Source organism: Sturnira hondurensis, unplaced genomic scaffold (assembly GCF_014824575.4).
Source record: "Sturnira hondurensis isolate 20B ecotype Veracruz unplaced genomic scaffold, ASM1482457v3 Scaffold0017394, whole genome shotgun sequence".
Classification (NCBI taxonomy): Eukaryota; Metazoa; Chordata; class Mammalia; order Chiroptera; family Phyllostomidae; genus Sturnira; species Sturnira hondurensis.
The window spans coordinates 2,218,821-2,233,344 of record NW_028090025.1 but is presented as its reverse complement, the minus strand read 5'-3'; the positions used below and the strand labels follow the sequence as shown (position 1 = coordinate 2,233,344).

General features: G+C 36.1%; 1 protein-coding gene across 1 annotated transcript in view; it reads left to right on the top strand.

Moving 5' to 3' along the window:
* The window catches only part of TNFSF13B (TNF superfamily member 13b), a 44,248-nt gene extending 30,803 nt beyond the window's left edge, over positions 1–13,445 (top strand). Inside the window, exons 4-6 of the mRNA XM_037067729.1 lie at positions 7,891–8,003; positions 8,089–8,239; positions 11,697–13,445. Of these exons, the coding sequence (XP_036923624.1) occupies positions 7,891–8,003; positions 8,089–8,239; positions 11,697–11,809 (377 nt within the window). The 3' untranslated portion in view covers positions 11,810–13,445. The remainder of the gene's footprint in view (positions 1–7,890; positions 8,004–8,088; positions 8,240–11,696) is intronic.
* The last annotated feature ends 1,079 nt before the right edge of the window (positions 13,446–14,524 follow it).

Sequence of the window (14,524 nt, the reverse complement as noted above, 5' to 3'; positions counted from 1 at the left end):
TCTATTGATATGATCATGTGGTTTTTGTCCTTGCTTTTGTTTATGTGGTGTATTACATTTACTGATTTACCAATATTGAACCATCCTTGCATCCCTGGGATGAATCCCACTTGGTCATGGTGTATGATCTTTTTGACGTATTGTTGGATGCGATTTGCCAGTATTTCATTGAGGATTTTAGCCTCTATGTTCATCAGCGATATTGGCCTGAAGTTTCCTTTCTTTGTTGTGTCTCTGTCTGATTTTGGAATTAGGATGATGCTGGCTTCATAAAAAGTGTTGGGGAGTTTTCCCTCCTTTTGGATTTTTTGAAATAGTCTGTGAAGAATCGGGGTTAGCTCTTCCTTAAAAGCTTTGTAGAATTCTCCTGTGAAACCATCTGGCCCAGGGCTTTTGTGTGATGGGAGTTTTTTTATTACTTCTTCAATTTTATCTGCTGTTATTGGCCTGTTCAGGTTTTCTGCTTCTTTTTCATTGAGTTTTGGGAGGTTATATTTTTCTAGAAATTTGTCCATTTCACCTAGGTTTTCAAATTTCTTGGCATACAGCTCTGCATACTAATTCCTTATAATCCTTTCTATTTCTGTGGTATCAGTTGTAATCTCTCCTCTTTCATTTCTGATTGTGTTTATTTGGGTCCTCTCTCTTCTTTTCTTGATGAGCCTACTTAAAGGTTTGTCTGCTTTGTTTATCTTTTCAAAAAAACCAACTCTTGGATTCATTGATCCATAGAATTTTGCTTTTAGTTTCTATGTCATTTAATTCTGCTCTGATCTTGGTTATTTCCTTCCTTTTACTTGCTCTGGGCTGTCTTTGTTGTTGTTCCTCGAGTTCTTGCAGGTGTCAGGTTAGGTTGTTTGTTTGAAATGTTTCTATCTTCTTTAGGTAAGCCTGTATTGCTATGAACTTCCCTCTCAGGACTGCCTTCACTGTGTCCCATAGGTTTTGGGTTGCTGTGAGTTCATTTTCATTTGTTTCCAGAAGCTTTCTGATTTCTTCCCTAATTTCAGTCTTGACGCATTCGTTGTTTAATAGCATACCATTCAGTCTCCATGCTTTGGGTTGTTTTGGTTTTTTTCCTGTGGGGTTGGTTTCCAATTTCAGTCCCTTGTGATCAGAGAAAATGCTTGGTATGATTTCTCTTTTCCTGATTTATTGAGACTCGTTTTGTGTCCTATCATGTGGTCTATCTTTGAAAATGTTCCATGTGCATTTAAAAAGAATGTGTATTTAGCTTCTTTGGGATGGAGGGCTCTCTATATATGAATTAGGTCCATTTCATCTAGGGTGTCATTTAATGCTGCAATATCTTTGTTGATACTTTGTTTGGAAGATTTGTCCATTTTAGACAATGGGGTGTTAAAATCCCCTACTATAATTGTGTTGCTCTCAATATCATTTTTGAGGTCCTCTAGGAATTTATTTACATTTTTGGGTGCTCCTATGTTGGGTGCATATATATTTATGATGTTAATGTCTTCTTGGTGGATTCTTCCCTTGAGTATTATAAAGTGACCTTCTGGGTCTCTCTTTATGGCCCCTTTTTTGAAGTCTATTTTGTCTGATATGAGAATTGCTACACTGGCTTTTTTTTTCTTGTCCATTTGCTTGGAAAATTTGTTTCCACCCTTTCACTTTTAGTCTGTGGTGGTCTTTTGATCTGAGGTAGGTCTCTTGTAGGCAGCATATGTATGGGTCATCCTTTCTTGTCCATTGAGCTGTTCTATGTCTTTTAATTGGTGCATTTAATCCATTTACGTTTAAGGTTATTATTGAAAGGTACTTATTCATTGCCATCTGTGTACCTGTGTTCCTCTCCATCTCTCTCTTTTCCTTCCTTACCTTAAAGCAGCCCTCTTAGTAATTCTTGTAGAGCTGATTTAGTGGAGGTGTATTCTTTTAGACTTTTGTCTTGGAAGTTCTTTATTTGGCCTTCTATCTTGATTTAGAGCCTTGCTGGGTACAGTATCCTTGATTGTAGGCCTCTCTTTCTCATTACTTGGAATATTTCTTGCCATTCTCTTCTTGCTTGGAATGTTTCCATTGAGAAGTCAGTAGCCAGCCTTATTGGTACCCCCTTGTATGTCACTCACTTTTTCTCCCTTGCTGCCTTTAGGATTTTCTCTTTGTCTTTGAGTTTTGCCATTTTAATGATGATGTGTCTTGCAGTAGGCCTCTTTGGGTTCCACCTGCTGGGGACTCTCTGTGATTCCTGGATCCGTGTGCCTTTATCTCTCCTTAACTTAGGAAAATTTTCCGTTATTACTCTTTCAAGTAGGTTTTCTATCCCTTGTTCCTCTTCCTCTCCTTCTCGTATTCCTATTATTCGGATATTATTATGTTTCATGTTGTCTTGCATTTCTCTTAAATTCTCTTCATTTTTTCTGATTCTCTTTTCCCTTACTTGGTCTGTCTGGGAGATTCTTTCTATCCTGTCTTCAATCTCACTTATGCGATCTTCTGCCATATCGATTCTATTCTTCATACCTTGTACTGTGTTCTTCAGTTCAGAAATTGTAATCTTCATTTCCTCTTGGCCCTTACTAATGGTTTCTATTTCCTTTTTCATGTTGGTATAGTTTGCAGAGAGTTCATTGTAGCTTCCCTGTAGTTTCTGGTAACTCGTTGCAATCTCTTTGAATTTCCTGATAACCAGTGCTTTGAATTCAATATCTGATATGTGACTTGCCTCTTTTTCATCTAACATTCTTTCTGAGACTTCCTCCTTTTCTTTCATTTGGGGATTGTTTCTTTGTCTTCTCATTGTTTGCATTTCTCTTCTTGTTGTCCTCAGCTTCTTAAATTGATCTGTTCTGGTTTCCTGGGTTTATGGTGTGAACTTCTGTGGTCGGATGCTTGTGAAATTCAGTGGTGCAGTCTTCTGCAGGTATCTTGGTGTTCTCCACTTCCACCTACTCCTCTGGTTGGTTTCGAGCTTGTCAAACCTTTTCTTCTGGTCTCACTAGCTGCAGCAACCTGAGAGGTTATTAGAGTGGCCTTTTCTTTTCTCGGTGAACTTAGCTGGTCTCGCCAGTGCCCTCCCAAGATCCAGACTGGCACCGCTCTCCCGCACCCCACTGAGTGTATGTTTTTCCCCAGGTTTGCCAGCCCTGGCCTGGTGTGAGGGCTTGTGCTCCCAGCCAGGCTTTCCTGGTCTCAAAGGCTTGGGCTTGGACCTTTCCAAGTGCTATGGCTGCACACACAGGGCGACTCACATTTCTTCTAAGCAGGCAGCCACAGCCTGACTCCCGGTGCTCCTCAGTCTGCACCCAGCTGTGTAGGAATGGAGCTGGTGACTGGCATTCTTCCAGGGGCCCTGCCGGTATCCAGAAGACTGTGGCGGCTCAGGCTACTGGGAAAGTAGGAGCGGCTCAGTTCCCCCAAGCCAGCAACCACAGCCTGACTCCACGGGTTTTCAGAGATCTCTGGTTTGCTTCCCAATGCCCACTCCTCCCTCTGCCACTACAGCCAAACTGATCTGTCCTGGTGTTTTCCAATCTGTGCCCTGCTGGTTAGAGAGGGTGCCAGTGACTAGTTCTTTCCCCGGGTTCTTGTTGCCAGCCCTCGGCTGTCAGAGAGCAGGGCGACCCAGCTAGGGCCCAGGAATGGCCCGGCGGACAGCCTGCAGCATCTGCGCTGTTCCCTCTTACCTTGTTGATCTGTGTTCGTCTCCACTCCTCAACCTCTGGTCATTCAGTGTCCGCTACACTTTCTGGTGTCCTGCCTTCCTATATGCTGGGTCCCTGTTGGGTATTTGCTGCGCTCCTCTGCAGATCAGCCTGGTTTTTCTCCAGTGCGTGGAGGGAAGAGAAATCCTTGGTCCTACTCCACCGCCATCTTCCTCCTTCTCCCTCAAAAACATTTATATATACCACATGTTTGAAGCTGAGTGGAGAAGGGAAGTTCAAATTTATATACTAAGTTACATCTGTACTTTCTCTGTTAACTAACAAAAGTCAACTTTAATACTCTTATAATTTTCTTCTAAATTCTTAAATATGTGGTATTAGGAGTGATATATGCTTGCTTAGAAAAGCATTCTATAGAATAAGCACTTAATTCATATATTCTTGTTACCATTTATTAGTAGTCTAACATGTTAAAAATCTAAGTAAATTTTAAGATGTGGAAACATTATATCTACACGTAAGTTTATAATTTTTCTTTTATTTTATTGTTTAGCTTCTTTTCTTTAAGCATTTAACACTTATTCAACAACATGTAATTATTGAATGCATAATATGTGCTAGGCTTTATTCTCAGCATTTGGGTTTATAACTATGGCTGTAGCAGAGTGATAGCCTTGGCCTTAGGGAATAGAAACCATGTGTATGTGTGAGTGAATATGGATGTATGTGTGTGTATGTGCAGTGGAAGGAAATACAGAAAGTACATGAAAACAGGTGAATATGTACTCTCTTTAATAAGAATATTTCCAGCAAGTGATAATGAAAAAAATAAAATGCACTAAGCACTGCTAAGAAAGTCACTGACAAGTGGGGCCTATGCTCATCTGGTGTCTCAGTTCTTAGAACTGTTGTTAAGTTGCTGACCTGTGGCTAAACTCGGCTCAAGGTTGAACAACAAACATTCTGGATCCGTGATTGCTATGTGGACATATACCAGCCTTACTTCCTCCTCACCATGGTGACCAGACCATCTATGTTCTTCACCTTAAAAGGAACCAGTTCATTTCAACAGCCTACATTCTGCATTTACATAATGGGTCTAACTGAACCCAACTGACCTGACCAACACCCCTCATTTACATGGGGACTATTAGGAGAACAACTCTTATGGTTTTGACCTTTATGAATCCTGCCTTTCTTCCTTTCTTTGTTCCATTTGGAGCACAATTTAGTTGCTACCTAAATATATGCCTGGACTGCAGTTCTTCCTTTGCTCAAACAAAAGCTTTTTATATTTTATTACAGCCTAAACTTTCTTTTTTTGGTTAACACAAGATATGATGATATACCAAAAGATAATATCAAGAGAAAAAAAAATAAACTTAATAACTACCTGTTTTTCTTCCCATTCTGACAATACAACTGTAGAATTTGGTAAGAACTGGCTTAATAATTTTATAGATAGAAATAAATATAGTGTAAAGAAACAGGAAATCAATTTAAGATATTGATTAAAAAATAGTAAATAAATATCTCTAGCCAGAATATAAACAAGCAATTTTACAAACATTTTTACTTCAATTCAAGAGTATATATTACCTCTATAATGGAGGACATTTCATTTCCCAGAGTTTCCATAACTAGGTAGTAAAATGCTCTTTAAAAAAATGAATGCTTGTAACTAATTGCATGGTATACCACTATTTGAATTATGTTATGTTTAAAGTTGAATTAGTTAATTCAGATATTTGCTGCATGTCTGCTGTGGGCCAGTCATCAGTTTAGGCCCTGGAGAAATAGCAGAGAACCATACATAAACAGTACCTGAACCCAGAGAAGTTAGAATTCAAGTTATGCATTATTTTAAAAGAGAAAGACAGCCTCTTTGGTCAGAGTATCAAATAAGTATTATTACAACCACTAAAGCAATTGCTTTGAGAGTCATCAGTTCATATTTTGCAATAATAACCATGAAATTGATCCTTTCTTTTACATTCAGCATTCTACATTGAAAAGTGCTGTGGGCACATGATCTCAGCTAAACATCAAGGGGGGGAAGTGGGGATAGCTGGGGTGGGTGGAGTTTTGGGGGAAAAATGGAAACAACTGTACTTGAACAACAATAAAAAATATGAAAAAAATTAAAAGAAAAACATAAAAATACTCCATTATTATAATCTTTTCACTAAAATAATGTATTAAAAAACAGGCAATGATGGGTTTGCCCATTATTTATAACTTAGGATATCTTTGATTCATGGGCTATTGTTAATTATCCAGTATACATACCACTGGAGGGTTTTCATTTAACGAAAGTATTTCTCAGAGACCTTCTTTGGGAGCAGCAGTGGGGTCATCAGGCCTGCCCCATATTGGGGTCATTCACTCTCTGTGAGAGGTGGGACAGAAGAGATTCCTGGCAGTGCTTAAGAGAGGTGTGCGAGAGCACCTGCAAAGATCTGGGATGCCCCCTTCTTGCCTTCCTCTCCCCCTTCTTCTCACTCTCTCTCTCATAGTTCTTCCTTTGTCTATGGTAACGGGAACTTGGAAGTCTGCCTTAAGGAATTGTTTCATTTTAACTTGAATTTACAGTGTCATTTGCTTTGATTGATCATCTTGGGTTCTTAACTCCTCAGAAATATTCAGAAAATATGTGTTCTTGTTTTATATTCTTTCCTTGAAAGTTCTATTTAGGAAAAGTTCAAATATGAGGGGCTTGCCTTGTGGCCCTATTGAAGTAGGCTGTACACTGTGTATTGTATTTGTGAATGTGAAAGCATTATGAATTACCACATCTTAACATATCTCCTTAAGAGAATCCTCAGGGGAAAATTTCCTTTAATCTCAGTTCTCTCACAAGTTGTTCTTTTATTGAGCTGCTGGTATATTGTCTTGTAGACTCTGAATTTTATCATTGATTTTCTTCCCATTTTTGTTATAACCAAGGTGAAGCTTGGGGACACATATGATTCAACATTATCAATCATAGAAATACTTTTAGCATTATTTTAGATTACCAGTTTCATTTTATTAGTCTATTCTTATATTACCATTTTTAGATTTTCTACTTACTTATTTTATACCAATTTATTCCCCTCTAATTTATTTATTTATTGGTATTTATTGGTAAATAAATACCAATTTATTTATTTCCCAGTCTAGCTTTATGGTTCACCATTTACTCCAATATTTACTTAATGGTGAGAATCTATACCAGTGAATTTAATCCTGTGAATTTACAGGAAAGGAGTATTTCCTCTCTTAATGGAGGTTAATGTCCAAAAGCTCTGCATTCTGGCTCAGTGATTTGGTCCCCTCTTGCTAACACATTTCTCTAGTTGCTATCTTCTCTCTGCCCTCTTCATCCTACTTAGGAACACAGTGCCTTCCCTTGTTACTCCCCAAGTAAAGTTTGAGGGATAATAGAGAAGTGTAGTACTGAACAAAAACCACTTCAGCTTCTTGAATATTACAGATCATTATCATAGTTCCTGAACCATTTCACAGTAGAAACTGTCTTAGTAACTTTCCTCACTCTCCTTAAAATTGACCTTTCAAAGGTGCTCTTGTACGCCCCTCTTAAGGACTCACAGGAAATTCTCCCATCACATCTCTCACAGGCAGTGAATGACCCCCAAAATGAGCCAAGCCTGATGACTCTACTTCCTATTCCCTAGAGAGATCTCTGAGAAATACTTTCCTTAAATGAAAACCCTCTGGTAGCGTACTGGGTGAGGATCACCCATGAACCAAAGATCTCAGTCATGAATAACAGGGCAAACTCATCAATCAATGCCTCTTCTTACACATTATTTCAGTGGAAAGAGGGGCTTGCTCTCTCCTGATAACCTTTGCTAAACTGGCAACATATTTACTGTGTCCTCTTTAGGAACCAAAGAAAAATGGAGAGAGAAAAATATCTCTTAGTGTGTTATTCAGAGACAGTATGTTATTCTTTGCCTCAGACTTTCCCATCCAGACTAGCCTTTATTAAGAAAATTGCTGAAATACAGAAAAATGTAAGAAAACCAGACATTTCATATGACGTGTTTGCTGCCAAGTTCCTGTATCTGACAGTTGCCTTAGTTAATATGTAAATGACACTGGAGAAACCAATGGAGTAACGTGATTTGTCTTCTCTTTCCCTTTTTTTAAAGCATAAAATTCTCCTCTATGTCTCAGACTTAGTTTAGAGATTAAGTGGATATGAAAAATTGCTTTTCTCAGTTTCCTGTCTTGTACATTTTTCTCTTTGTTGTAGGATCTTACACGTTCATTCCGTGGCTTCTCAGCTTTAAAAGAGGAAGAGCCCTAGAAGAAAAAGAAAATAAAATATTGGTCAAAGAAACCGGTTACTTTTTTATATATGGTCAGGTCAGTTCCATTCCCATTCTGCTGTCACAGTCCCATGATTCTCATTTTGTGCTCACTTCTGACTGAGTTTTGTTTTATTTCTCAGGTTTTGTACACCGATAACACCTTTGCCATGGGACACCTAATACAGAGAAAAAAAGTCCATGTCTTTGGAAATGAATTGAGTCTGGTGACTTTGTTCCGATGTATTCAAAATATGCCTGAAACACTACCCAATAATTCCTGTTATTCAGCTGGTAAATAACAGTTCTCTATAAGTAGAAAGACATTCCTCAATATACTGTCTGGTTTTTGTTAACTTGAATGACAAGCTAGTCTGATTTAACTGAGGCAGATAAAATCATTAGTAATAGTTTTATCATTTTTATATACCTCTAGAAAGGGCAGTAACTCCATAGCAGTCAACACTAAGAAGAATTATAAGCTTTATTTTCTTTTTTTGATATTTTATTTATTTATTTTTAGAGAGAGAAAGGGAGGGAGAAAGAGGGAGAGAAACATCAGTGTGTGGTTGCCTCTCACACACCTCTTACTGGGGACCTAGCCCGAAACCCAGCCATGTGCCCTGACTAGGAATTGAACCCTTGACCCTTTGGTTCACAGGCTGGCACTCAATCCACTGAACCACATCAGCCAGGGTAGTTTTATTTGCTTTAACTTCTAACAACAACAACAATAATAGAAGAATAAGAAAATGGTTAGCATGTGCCAGGCACCCTTGTCTGCATTTTATTCTTGTTCATTTATTCCTCCTGTTTAAAAGAGGTGAAATCTGAGGCACAGAGCTATAGTAACACCTGTTGTCTTAGGCTGCACAGCCACTATATTCCAGAATGTGGTTTAAATCATCCAGTTTGATTTCAGAGTGTGAGCTACCAAAAAATCTTCTTTACATGCTATGGATAAAATTCCCTTGGCTGATTTGAGGGTCAGGTCACATTGCCCAGTGGCTTCTCTCTCACTTTCATGCAGGTAACATCGGGTTTAATGGACACCAGACAGGTGACTTTGGGATGTGAAAGTGTGGGAGTGTGCATGCATTTCACCTCTGGGGCAGTAAAGATATGGAGTGAAAAGAGAATGGGTTGGCTTTGTTCATTTCAGCTCTGTGTTGGCTGTATTGTCAAGATAGCCTTTATTTTGTTTTCGGGGTAATTCCAAATTAATCAAGTCTGGTATTAGGAAAAATAAAAAGTACTTGCCTTATCGTGTTTATTCCTCTGGTGGTTTTGACAAATCCACTTAGAACCCTGAACAATGTTTTCAGGTCCAGTTACTGTGAAATGGCAGTGTGAAACCTAGGATTGGAGATTGGCTGCACAGTGTGAAATACCATATTTCGAAGGTGTTTACTAACAAATGCAAAATGAATCAGAAAGAAAGGGAAATAGCATACAATAATGGGGACGATTATCATTCTGGATCTGAGGCCATAAAAAGTTCTAACAGGGTGATGAAGAAGTTTGTTACACTGGAAATTCCTAACTTTCATAAAAGACCGCTTCCTTGCACCCAGTGGTCACTAGTGTTTCAATGCTGCAAATACTTATAAATGAGGCTATGCCAGTCTGCTATTTATTTATATTCCTTAGTACTTATACCTACAACAGACTTCAGCTTTCCTAATAATCTGCTCCTCTCACATTTGCTTTCTTGACCAGATTTCCTAGATGCCTTCCTTTTTAAGAATAAACAATTTGACCTTAAAGGTATTTCTCAGTGCTAACAGCTTAGTGTTATGTATGAGATGCATTCTGTATGAAATTTTAGGTTTGCAATTTTTATCTGATCTGGGGTGAATTGTTTAAAATCATTAATGACAGATTACTGTGTAAGTGTATAAAGCTCTTCCATAATAACCAGAAAAAAATTAAAATGGTCCTTTTGAGGAACCCAACATAATACCAAAGAACCTCTTTTCTATACAAGGCAGAATTTTATTCATTATTTCATTAACAAATTAAATGTGTTTATTGTAGAAAAGGTTAGATTGGTATAAGCTCAAAGAATTGAAATTAATAACTCAGTGTCAGAATTTTGAGGAGAACCTACTTTAAAAAGTGGTTGGTTCTTGTGGTTAAGTTGTGTAGATACATACAGAAACATTCAAAGGATATGATGTCTAGAGTTTACTTCAAATTATAGATGAAACAAGATTGTCATTGGGTTAATAATTTTTGAAACTGAGTAATGAGTATGTGGAGTTTACATCATTCTCTCTATTTTAGAAAACTTTCTAAATAAACACTTTCTTAAATAAAAATAAAAAACAAAACATGTTGGTGGGATGGGTCACTCACACTTCATTTTGAGACTTTGTGATCTATAGCCTTTGTCAAAATATTAAATCGTCCTTGATCTCTATGATAGTGACTAATGCAGTCAACAACAAATTACAATCTTGTTTTTACCATTTAGTCATTAAATGTTTTGCCAATCCTAGAAAATGTACACATTAATTACCCTTAACAATATATAAACTGTGTTTTTTTGTTTGTTGTCTGTCTTGGTCCATTATAAAAAATAAGAACCTTGGTGACAAAAATATTGCTACACTTTTATGTGTGTGTCTGGAAAGGTGTCTGATACATCATATCTCTTCAGTAGATAAACACAGATTAACTGGTGTCCAAGGAAATCGGGTTCTTTGGGCTCCAGGATAGGACAGATGTTAATATAGACATGTTCATGTAAGTGCATTTTCACTGTATGTTAATGAAACAATGCAGCTACTTTTTAAAATGTTCGTCAAAAGTATTGGCAATTCAGATACTATTTTGTTTGTTAGTTTCTTTGTTTCTCCTTCCCTTGCTTCTCCTCTTTCTTTTCCTTCATATAGATATTTTTTAATGGGGTCAGAAATTACCTGATACACTGAGTGTTTTTCTTTTTATTTCTTTTTATTATTTTTATTTTTTTATTTTAATATTTTTTTTATTTAATTCTTGTTCAATTACAGCTTTCAGTTTTATATTCCCAACTCTGCCCTCACCGAGTGTTTTTCTTGAATTATGATTTGCACTTGTGAATCACAAAATATGTCATTATATTTAGGCACCTACAGTATATCATTTAGTTTTAATAAGCTAATTATTTTGTTGCTTTTGGCTATTAAGACAAATATAGTTATTTAAGGAAACAAAACATAGGAGGCCATAAAAAGTAATCCAAATGACTCCTAATCCCATAGTCTTGGCTCTAGAGAAACACTATGTAACAGATGTGCTCTGTTAATAAATGGTGTTTCGTATTTTACTTTTAATCTACACATTTTATATTCACATTTAAAAGTATATGTGTATGTGTGTATTTTTATTTAATATTATCAAAAGTTTTTCTTGTCAATAAAATGAAGGAAAACTATTTTTAACTCTATACTGTTCCCTTAAGGGATGTGCTATGATTTACTTCATAGTTTTTCTTAACCATTTGGTCCCTGTTTAGATTTTCCATTTTATAAGCAATAGGTGATAAATACATTTGCCCTTGCTATAACTCCTTTTCTTTATTTACTTTAACAGTTTTTTAGGCTAGTAAAACAGTAATCAGTTTAGAAGTTCACTGGTGTAATTTGAAGTGTGAATGCCTACGTTAACACTTTTTTTTTTAAACAAAATTGTTTTCCTTGATATTCCTTTCTCTTCTTTTCCATTGTACAACTACTTAAAGTTCTTGTGAACCATTCTTTTCCAGGCATTGCAAAGCTTGAAGAAGGAGATGAACTTCAACTTGCAATACCACGTGAAGATGCTAAAATATCACGGGATGGAGATGGCACTTTTTTTGGTGCCTTGAAACTTCTGTGACCTGCTTTTACCTTGTTTGTGGCAATTTTCCTTTCATTCTATGTACTTCTAAGGAGAAAACACTTAACTGGACAAACCAAAGGGAAAAAAAGAGTAGTTACCATAGCCTTTTCTGTGAGCTATTTGTTTTGGTTTGCTGAAACTAGACCAAACAGGAAATTTTAACAGACAGCCACAGCCAAAGGCTGTCATGTGGTTTACAAGAAATAGAGCTCATTTAAGGAAAGATAGAATTAGAAAGATTTTTTCACTGTAATGCCATGATGAACAACTTAGCCATAGTTCCTTGTCTTGGAGGAAGCACAGGACTCAAAGGGGCAGAAATGATGTATTAAAAAATGGCGTTCCACTGTCTACTATGAAACAAGTGCCCGTATCTATGGGACAGTAAGACCTTTGGGGGAGTCTTAGGTTCATCCTCTGCTTTTGTGTGAAAATACACCCCTCTCCTTTTTTCAGGTAATATCCTAGCTGGTAAAAAGAAAAAAACACAGTAATTTTGCATTCACTACATGAAAAAGTAATTAAAAACCTAAATATATACATCATATTAAATAATTAGACTCCAAATAAGATATAGGTTACTTAAGTCTTTTTGGTTTATTTCAAGTTTGCAATTTTTATCTCTAATAGTATATATTACCTGATGGAACTCTTCCACACAGTTTTCACAGAAGGGAAGTAATTCTCTCGTGTGTCTGCACTCATGTATTTTTGTATCTAATTTCAGTTACTTCAGAAATTTAATGTAGGGTAATTTCAATTTGTATATATAAGCATTAATTGAAAAATTAATTATAAGTGTTCTTATATAAAAATAAAATCTGCAATAGAAGTTAATGAATAATTTTTAATAATGTAATGTAGTTTCCCTTTATTCCTATTCTTCTGTTTTAAAGTGCTGCTACTGTAGGTCACATATCCCAGCCTTTAAAAAATAGTTATTAGCTTTATCAAAGTTGGGGTTTAATTAAACTTCTTGGCATACTAAGGTACATTATATGCCATATGCTGTTATAAAGATTACCATATGCCAGAAGACATCATCCTAATTTTCATTTTCATCCTAAATATTTTTATGTTTGAGAATGCTGTAATACTTACCTTTATTACATCAGATTCCCTTTCTTCCTTTTCTTTTTTCAATTATCATCAGTTTGAAGACTTTTTACTTCATTAAACAGTTTACTTCATTGATTTAAACAGAAGCTGGAAAAATAGACCCTGGCCAGCATTAATTTTCTGTAGTCAATATTAAAATATTTTTAATTTAAATTTTATTGTTATATTTTTGCAAATTTAAAAAAATTGTATTTTACCATTACCATTTATCCCCCATGTATCCACTCTTACCCTCCCCAACACCCTCTCCCACACAGTAACCACACAAAGATATACATTTCAAAACAAAATCAATAATTTGTATTTTTTGTATGAAATTATACTTTGTTTAAAACTGATATATATAAATTTGGATTTTTGGTTAAAATCTATTTTGCAAGTTATTTTGTTTCACAATATTATAATTAAAAACAAGTGATAGGTAACAGTTTTACTACTAGAAGAGGGTTAGTAATTTTTTTCGTGTTGCTGCTAATTAGATTGACAAATAAAAATATTTGGATCCTTTGCTTCATTTTTTGTTGAGTTTGTCTAACACCACTCATGTTTTAGTTTCTCAAGATATAGATAGTAAATGTCATTTTTAAAAATTAGGTGTATAACTGCAAAACATTATAAAGTAATACACGTTAGGGTATGACAATAAAGTATTTGAAATCATGGAAATTTTACATTATTTCCAAAAGAATTTGTACATATCAGTTTTATATGATATTTCTTAGAGAATAAGCTTAAAAAGACAATACAGCATTATAATAAGCTTTCACACTAAGCCATTAAAATTTGCAGGTTGCATCATTATTCTTTATAAATGACCTAGCATATTTTGTCAGTAGGCATAGAATTCGGTCACATAAAATATTCTTAAATCTCTTTTTTTACTTTTGGTTTTAACCAGTGTTAAAACATGCACCCTACCTTCCTTGCATGTGAAATTGTAAGGAGCATTAGACTTTGGTTGAGGCACAGCTTATTTAGATGTCACGAAATGGAATTGCGATCAGGTGTGTACAGGGACTCCGCTGCAGCAGTAATTGCCAAGTTCCCACTTCTTTAACCTTCTCCCAATTTATTTTAGGGGGAAAAACTGTTACACTGAGATTACCTACAAAAGTGTGTGGGTCCAGACCAGACCCTCTGTGTCTTAAATCTGAAACCAGGAGTTCTGGTGATGAATACCTTACTTGAAGGTATTAAATGTTCCTGTGTGGGGGAACTACACCAGTTAGCACCCCATCCAGAGTGAAGTGATGTGCAGTCTAAGTGGCACCTGAAGGAAGTGGCTGTGCTCTCTGAGTCATTGTGCAAGAGAAGGCCCTTTCAGCATGGTTTATTATGGATGCAGCAATTTATTAATAGAATTTAATAAATTGTTGTGAAATTTGAATTATGACTTAGAAAATATTACCTATTGTCTGTCTGGCCCTGTGCTAGGATCCTGGGAATTATAAAATACTGCTTAATGCTGATTATCTGTAGGCACATTCACTTTTCAAAATTAATGTAAATTCGTATAAAGTTGATTAACTTCTAGAAATTAATCATAATTAAAAGGGGAGTCCAGCCTTGCTTGTATCAGAGCAGCTTCTCCTT